Consider the following 8,625-nt stretch of genomic DNA (forward strand, 5'->3'; position numbering starts at 1 on the left):
ATTTTGAGATAACCAGAATTAGAGCTGTGTGGTTGGTGGCAATAGGTATGAGAAAACAGTTCATGTTTTCCATGCTGATGTAGGCTTGACTGTCAAAATCTCAAATACACAGTCATTAGGCTGGAGACTGTGATGCCCTCAGTATTTTCTAAGAATTCTTCAGAATTGGAGAGCAAATGCATAATTCTCCTTTGTACCTATCTGTAAGAATATTTACTTCCTATGCCATAGTGGTAAGGTTATGCCATAGTGGCTAATGTAGGATAATTTCTTGAGAAGGGTAAGCAAAGACAGTAGAAATGATATCCTGCGTCTTTCCTACGCACTCAACAGTGTAGAGTTCATTAAACAAGCTGAATAAAGCTAGAACACATTCCTATATAAATGGCATCCAGAGTGAATCTAAGAGTAAAAAAGCTGCTCATGCCAACTTAACATTATAAGCATTCAAATAATTATTTGATGAGTCTTCATTAAGTTTTAGGTCCTATGCTGAAACACACACACACACGCACACATTTTTAGTGAAAATATATAGTTTATCTATTGTCTTTATTTATGTACTGGATTTGAGTATCAGTTGACCAACTTAGGTGAAAGTAGCATAACTATAGATACAAAAAAACCGAGAAAGCAGGTATCACCAATATTTCAGGGTAGTAAAGAATTGTTCTCAAGTTGGGGCTCTCGTCTCTTCCCAGCGCAGTAGATAAATTCTAAGACAGCAGAGGATAGGTGTGGGGTCAGTAGAGGATAGGGGTGCTTCTGGTCCTTGAGGAGGCCATCTTCTCATGAATCTATTGAGAAACTCATTATTTGCTGGTCCCAGGGCACATTCAGAATATACACACGCTGTTGGTAAAATGGAACCGAAGCTTCCTGTCTCTCCTATGAGGCTCTGTGTCATCTCAAGACTGCCATCAGAAGTCCATCTTCAGGTGCAGCCCATTGATCCAAGACCAGAACCATGACAGAAGAAGACCCTGCTTTTCTGTCAATTACTGGGCAATTATTATTGGACTTATTCTGCTATGTCCTATACTGTCCATGACCCTAGGCAGGCATATTGAGTGTTCTCAATATTTAGTGTTTTTCATTTAAAAAAGAAATGACTATAATAAAGAACAAATGCCACTTGTCATAAGCAGGCAGCCACAGATACGTGTTTCTGAAATCCCAATAATGATGTCATGTTGTAGAAAGACATTGTTTTCTATCCTCCTTCTCCTCCTCCCCCTCAAAGTGTCTTGATCAATGTCACCCTTTCATCAGTCTTCTTACTCTGAATATAAGTTATCTAGGCAGAAACATTTTCTGCTCTGGTGAGACTGGAAGAAAGGGGGAAACAACATTTCAAAAGTTCATCTATATAGAATTTACTTCTATGGTTGTGTGGTGATATCAGGAGAGCACAGGACTGAAAGTCAGGCATGGGTCACTGAGGTCGCCGGCATGGGATGGAGTTGACGGTAGGCGGGGCCACTTCACTTACTGGACCTCAAGTCCCTTTGCTCTAAGAATCCCTCTACGTTGTACGCAACGCCAGGCCTTCGCAAGAGAACTACACCCCCCACAATGCCCCGCGCGCAGCCCAGCATGTCCACCGCCGCGTCCGACAGCTTTCCCTCCCTCCCTCCTACAACTCCCACAACCCCCCTCGGTTCCAGGCCGCGGCCCGGCCCGGGGTGGAGGCGGAGGCGGAGGCGCGGGAGTTATGGAGGGGGCGGGCTCTGCAGGGAAGTGCGTCAGCGGAGGCGCGGGGAGAGCAGGGTGCTGTGGTCAGAGCTGGAGGGTGAGGCTGGCAGAGCGAGAGGATGGGCGGTGAGTGAGCGGGGCCGGCGTCGCCGGGCGGGCCGGGAGTCGCGCCGCCGCCCTGCCGTTCCGGCGGTTTGAGGCCGGGGCTTCCCTCCGGTGCGCGGCCGGAGCTGGACGGGTTCTCGGCGGCGGCCGCGGAGCGTTCCGGGGCGGGGAGCGGAGTGTGTGTGTGTGTGGGGGGGGGGGCATCCCCGGGGCGGAGCGGCCTGGTCGGGGTCCCGGCGCGCCCCCCCCCCGACCCCACCTCGACCGACCCCCTGTGCGGCGGCGGCCCGTGAGGTGACCCCCGCGCCGGGCCGCAGCTGCTGCTCGCCGGCCCCTTCTGCGTCTTATTTTAGCATTCCACGGAAAGGTCATTGGGGATCCCCTCCCTCCCCGCCAAGGAAAGCGGGGAGAGACGACCCCGGGGACTCAACTTCCCGAAGTTGTCGTGCGTCTCCGTCCTCGCCCCGACCTTCCCCGAGTCACGTCCCCGCCTTCCCCAACTCCGCCGCCCGGACCTCGGGGGTGCGGGCACCGCGGGGGGTGCGGGCCGGCGTTTGACGGCCTGGAGTCGTGGACCAGCCCCGCCGCCCCGGAGGAGCCCGTCCACACAGCCCGGGGTGGGGACGGTTCGGATTTTCCCAGCTCGAGAGTCCTGGCTACCCTGCCGTGAGAAGGGGTCATTTAGTTTTTACGGATCTTTTGCCCAGGCGTTAGGGTTGAGGGAGCGAGCGAGGGGCAGCCCAAGAGGTGGGGTGGGGGAGGATCTGTCCGGGTGAAGAAGCTTGGATTAGTTTTAGTGGATTGCAGGAGATGGCTAGGTGGCATTGTCACCGGCCACTGTTGTTTATTTTGGAAGGGTTTCCCTCTCCAGAGGAAAGGGGGGAGGAGTCGATTGCCCCTGCTGCTTTTGCCTCTGTCTCTTTCCCCTCACGCAAACTTTACACTCTCTCCATAACTTGTGTAAAAATTCAGTTACCTGCAAATAAAAGTGCATGCATGGTGCACCGCTGCTCTCGGGCCTGTCTTTGTATCTGTAATGTGTATGTCCATTTCAGTGTTGTCTGTTTTAGTATGCAGGTGATAGACTAGAGAACAAGACCTCTGTCTCCGTAGCATCCTGGGTATGTGGCATTCAATAAGTACTTTAATGAGATTTGTTTTTAAGTTGAACATTTGCTTTTTTTTTTTAAAATAATACCTTAATGACTATATAAATGCTTAAAAAAACAAGGGATGGGTTACAAGGGTATAGTGTGGTTTAGAGATTTATTTAAACATAATGTGAAATACTTGTTCTTGAGCACTCATTCCTGTCTTTTTTTTTTTTTTTAACTTTTAAACAGAGCAGTCTGAATGCCAGAATGGATAACCGTTTTGCAACAGCATTTGTGATTGCTTGTGTGCTTAGCCTTATTTCTACCATCTACATGGCAGCTTCTATTGGCACAGACTTCTGGTATGAATATCGAAGTCCAGTTCAAGAAAATTCCAGTGATTTGAATAAAAGCATCTGGGAAGAGTTCATTAGTGATGAGACAGATGAGAAGACTTACAATGACGCACTTTTCCGATATAATGGCACAGTGGGATTATGGAGACGGTGTATCACCATACCCAAAAACACGCATTGGTATGCACCACCAGAAGGAACAGGTATTCCTTTATTTCAGCTTCTCTCCCCCTAATTATCCAACAGTAGTCCAAGTGGCTTGATGATTGACAAATTGTATATTAGTACATTTATGAGCTTTTCCTTCTTGAAATCTTAACCTGTCTCTTTCTACCATTTTCTTCCTCTAACTTCTGTGTGTGTTACTACAGTATTTCATTATATTAATGGGCTATGAAACTATCCTTAACTGTCCTTACTTAGAACTCATTAAAGTACTTTTATTAATCTCACATGTTATGAGGAAATAGTTGAAAAAGAACATTAGCATAATTTTCTGTTAACTGACAAAAGGACTTATATCCAAATTTAAGTCAACAGTTGTGAACTGATGATCCTTTTATACATTAGCTGTGTTTTTTTTTTTATCCACATCCTTTAGAGGACGTAATTTGATCACTTTTGCATTTAAATTTATCATCTATCTGTCCATATTTGAGACTATTTTTAAAAATTTGGACACAGTTTTGAGCAAAGGAGATAGTATGTGAAGAAAGGGGAGAAACCTGATTAAAATTCATTGTTAAATGCTAAGGTCTACTTAGGAGGACACAGGAGTAATTGATACTGGAATTGTGATGAGTTATTTCATCATTAATTCAACATTGATTGGATTACTTTGTGTTCTGATCCTTCATATAATTTGAAGAACAAATTCTTACTCCTGGGGAGCTAGCAGATTAGTAAGAAATGACAGACGATAAACAAGATAAATACAAGTGCAAAGATACAAACAGTAATTACCCAGTATATTAAAAAGATAACCTACTGTTAAAAAGTAGAACAGTTTAAAGGTGGGTATAGGTTATGATTTCCAATAGGATATTCACAGTGGATCTCATTAAGAAAATACTACTTGATTAAAGATTTGATATCAGTAAAGATTAAAAGAAGAAATTGGACAAGGGTAGTCAGCGTTTGGAGGAGAATCATTTTGGTTGGAAGGAGTAGTTATTATTTCAGTGGTCCTGTGGCAGGAGTGTAATTGAGATTTTGGGGGCTCAACAAAGAAGCCACTGGACTGGATTCAAGGGAGAGAGAGACTATGTTGAAAATGCTGCTAGGGACCTGTTCTGGACTCTGGTTCTAAACCAAGAGGACTTTGATGCTTACTCTGAGCATAATGAAAATCCACTGAGTAGGGCACTGACTAGGAGAGAGACCAGATTTTGTCACCCTGGCTGATGTGGTAAGAACAAATACACATGCAGAAGGTAGGAGTGGACGCAAATCTAGTAATCTAGGTGAGTGACACCTGAGTGGCAGCTAAGGTCTGCCTATATTTTGAAAAACAAAACAAAACAAAACGCCCCCCTAAACCGCTAGAGTTTCCTGTTGGAGTATATAAGCGCAAGAATTACTCTAAACTTTCTAGTATTAGGGTAATGAGAAGCTCAAAGTTCTTATTTCAGTCTTTGTTCCCGCCTGACTCCTTTCTAGTCCTTTAACATACCTCATCTGTCATTGATTGTACTATTATTTTTTTCTTCCTTATGTCTATATTAGTATCCTGTCACTATGTGATATCTGTTGGGCAGTGGAGAAAGCCATTGGCTAGTTCCTCTGGGAAGATCTTTCTATACCATTTCTTATGTTACAAAGAGATTATTTTGAAATGCTTGTAATGAAAACAACAAGCAATTGTTCTCATTCTAGAGTCGTTTGATGTGGTTACAAAATGCATGAGTTTCACACTAACGGAGCAGTTCATGCTGAAATTCGTTGATCCTGGAAACCATAATAGTGGAATTGATCTACTTCGCACCTGTGAGTACTTTGATCTCAGTAGGAGAGTTGGAAGGAAAAGGAAATAGTTTTGGTTAACTTTATTTTTGGAAAACCATGTATTAGTGGGTATGTCAACATGAAGTAAATTTTGTAATCATATTCCAGTGACCTTGGTTCTATTGGTAATACATTTTACCAAATGTCAAATTACTTAGTTGAGAAAGACAACTAATACCTAGTAGGCTGGAATATATATTTTTTGGCACTTTTAAGTAATAGTAAGTTTATAAGATAATAAATGATGAAGTCTTGTATTTCAGATAAACACTCCCACTGCCTAAGTCTATGAAAAAGTTTAAGCTCTGAATGTGTCAACCTTACCAAATGTGTTCATCTGTGTAATGCCAAAAAGTGTATATGTAGATGTTTAAAAAAAGCGTTGTGAGCATTTGATTATTTGATGGTTAGACTGCCCTTTAATAACTGTCTTCAGACTTCAGCATCAGTTTTTAGGGATAAAGGGATTTTTTTTTAACGTTATCTAGAAATCTGACTGTATCATAAGAGGAAATGTTGAATAAATTCAGGTATTCTGTTTTGCAATGAAAATGCATAGGATTACTAATAATCAACATGATTGGAAATTGGAATGGCCATCATCTTGCTTCTCATGTTGATAAGAAAATATATGATATAAAAACAGGTATTGAACACTTAATGTATTCCACATGTTGTGTGTGCATAAGACAAGTCACTTGTAATCACTATAAATTTATAGTACTATTGCCTTTAGATCCTATCAGGACATGATAATGTCTGCATGTAGAAACAGACTACTCTTGTTTCAAACCCTGCTTTCTCACTTGTACTTTGAACATATTACTTAGGCCTCTTGTCTATGTTTATTCAATTATAAAATAGAAATGATTTTGATAGTAATAGTTGTGGGGAGGGTTAGTTCACAAGGCATATATAAAATAAATGGTAATAAACTATCTCTTACTGGGTTTTTTCAGGATGGAGTTAGTATTATTTTGAATGATGTGATTTATTAAAGATCTCAGAATTAAAATACCTCTTTTTTACTTTTTGAGTAAAGGCCTAATTAGAACATTTCTTTAGTCATAAAATGATCTGAAATTATGCTAACGTACCATTCTTTTTCTCCTTTTCTAAAACCAGATCTTTGGCGTTGCCAGTTCCTCTTACCCTTTGTGAGTCTAGGTCTGATGTGCTTTGGGGCATTGATCGGACTCTGTGCTTGTGTCTGCCGAAGCTTATATCCCACCATTGCTACTGGCATTCTTCATCTCCTTGCAGGTGGGCCTTACCATCTTACCTAACTTGGTTTTTTTCTGTCTCCTGGGAGTCACAGTTTCTAAATATTACCCATAACTTCACTGTCAAGTTGCCTGAAAAACTATACTGTGCTCTTACTTAGAGATTTATTTTTTCTTAATTTCTCCCCAAGGTCTGTGTACATTGGGCTCAGTAAGTTGTTACGTCGCTGGAATCCATCTGCTCCATCAGAAATTGCAATTGCCTGAGAAAGTAACTGGTGAATTTGGATGGTCCTTCTGCCTCGCTTGTGTCTCGGCTCCCTTACAGTTCATGGCTTCAGCTCTCTTCATCTGGGCTGCTCACACCAACCGGAAAGAATATACCTTAATGAAAGCATACCGTGTGGCATGAAAGGGAAGCTACTGGCTTTATAAACAATTGCCATCATATTTTTTTAATATTGCTATTTTCTCCTTGCTTTCCTCTTCATTTTAATTTAATTTTTATTTTTTGTGGATATACCATTTTATCCTAAAAATCCACTTGTTTATGCACCACTAAAGACTTAATACCACTAACATTTGTTTGATTTACTCTTGAAGGATTCTGTATTTCAGTGAAACTGGGCACACAGTCTAGGTAGAAATTTCTAAAAATGGTACAAATTTCTGAAGAAAAATTGTTAGAAATTGATCTAGAACAAGTTCTCATCTGTGTTAAATTTTCTAGTAAGTGGTATGACCATTTATGTTGAGCTAGAAACATTAATTTTGGGAAACCTCTTATCATTGTCAACACTTCATGTTCACTTTGCTGTTGTAGATAGCCAGTCAGTTAGCAGTATTACCATTTTCAAAGACTTAAGATCCATAAAATTGGGAAATTATTTAAGATCCTGTTTCCTAAACTTTGGCACATGACTAAGATGAAGTTTGGCAGCTGTTATATTGTCTGTCTACAAGAAAAGGAAGTGAAAACTACAGTGTTTACTTAAAATTTTAATTTTGTAATTGCAAAAATTCCAATACCTACAAACAAGTTAATCTGGTTACATTATATTACTTTTTTTAAAAAACTCAGATTTTTCATTATTACTGAACAATTTTCAATTTTTGCTCTTCCTTCTTCATATACCAGGTTTATTAAAAGTGTGCTATCTCTTAAATATTACATTAGGACTGCACAGTAAATTCTCCAACTAATTCTCTTTATTCCAGCTAAAGTACCATAAAGAAGGTTCTACCATAATGACCCTCTAGAGCTGGGACTACCACCATAAGAACTAAAGTGGTGGCTGTCTGGTGGCCTTCAACTGTGGTCTTTATTTCTTGTGGTGAAACAATGTGCCTTTCCTTGCCTAAGTCCCTTCCTGGTGTGTATTAGCATTACTTTATGTCTTCTAATTTAGTTATTTTTTTTTTTTTACAAATATGTCTATAAACATTGAGCACTAAAAATCTTATTTATTTATTCCGTTACTGTAGCATTTGACAGATATAAAAATATATAGCTTAGTAATTTCTTACCGTACCCTGTCTTTTTTTAAAAAAAAAATAAAAAGGAGAAGAGAATTGTGTGTGGTGTGTGACCTGATTGACGTCTCCAGCACGAGAGGTTGGAGCATGGGCTCTGCGGCAATCCCTTGCTCTCTTGGGCCTCTAGAAGACCGTCGTTACTTCCTATGTTTTATTCTGTCTCCTAGAAAATGTGGTTACTTGTTCTTCCATTACATTGTAAGAGTATCTTTTATGTTTTGGAATTTGAAAATATTTTTTTCTACCTAGTTTTGTGATTTCCACATATTATAGTGAATGTACATCAGTCCTATTTGCTGGTTGACTCTCTCAATATGCTTCTCTCTCATTTGTACTCAGCCTCCAACAGAGCCCACTGTAGTTTTCTGTTTATTTTTTTAAGTATTAATTGTTCCAAGGGATTTTATCCTCCTGTCTCATGGGGGCATATTGAAGCAATGACATCATCTATTTCTCTCCCATCACCTTTCAGTAAGATTCTTCATGCAGTCTTCATACTTAGACACAATGTATTTTGATGTTATTCACCTTTCAATGTTCACTTCCTCATTCATTCACCCTGACAGTCCCATAGTTCTTGTTCTATGTCTCTCCATATGTACATATGTATAT

The 8,625-nt window shown here is 40.7% G+C and overlaps 1 protein-coding gene across 3 annotated transcripts; it reads left to right on the plus strand.

Annotated features, from left to right (window-relative positions):
* Positions 1-1,596: 1,596 nt before the first annotated feature.
* On the plus strand, positions 1,597-8,000 carry Cldnd1 (claudin domain containing 1). Of its 3 annotated transcripts, XM_090347535.1 has the most exons (6): positions 1,597-1,821; positions 2,871-2,921; positions 3,144-3,453; positions 5,126-5,236; positions 6,380-6,517; positions 6,669-8,000. In XM_090347535.1, exons 1-6 carry the CDS (start codon positions 1,597-1,599, stop codon positions 6,887-6,889), a joined length of 1,056 nt encoding a protein of 351 aa, XP_090203661.1. In that variant the 3' UTR covers positions 6,890-8,000. The 3 variants fall into 3 exon arrangements, with proteins under 3 accessions (XP_090203661.1, XP_090203642.1, XP_090203651.1); XM_090347516.1 differs by lacking the exon at positions 2,871-2,921; XM_090347525.1 differs by lacking the exon at positions 2,871-2,921 and having other exon boundaries at positions 1,678-1,821; positions 3,149-3,453.
* Positions 8,001-8,625: the final 625 nt, after the last annotated feature.

Source organism: Megascapheus bottae, chromosome 1 (assembly GCF_031878675.1).
Source record: "Megascapheus bottae isolate mThoBot1 chromosome 1, mThoBot2.hap1, whole genome shotgun sequence".
Lineage (NCBI taxonomy): Eukaryota > Metazoa > Chordata > Mammalia > Rodentia > Geomyidae > Megascapheus > Megascapheus bottae.

What these genes read in the sequence shown, in the direction of transcription:
- Cldnd1 (XM_090347535.1), top strand. Translation starts at nt 1,597, where the DNA reads ATGTCCACCGCCGCGTCCGACAGCTTTCCCTCCCTCCCTCCTACAACT. An exon ending in CTGTCTCCGTAGCATCCTGG is followed by an intron (nt 2,922 to 3,143) that starts GTATGTGGCATT and finishes ACTTTTAAACAG; the next exon opens with AGCAGTCTGAATGCCAGAAT. An exon ending in CATTCTTCATCTCCTTGCAG is followed by an intron (nt 6,518 to 6,668) that starts GTGGGCCTTACC and finishes TTTCTCCCCAAG; the next exon opens with GTCTGTGTACATTGGGCTCA.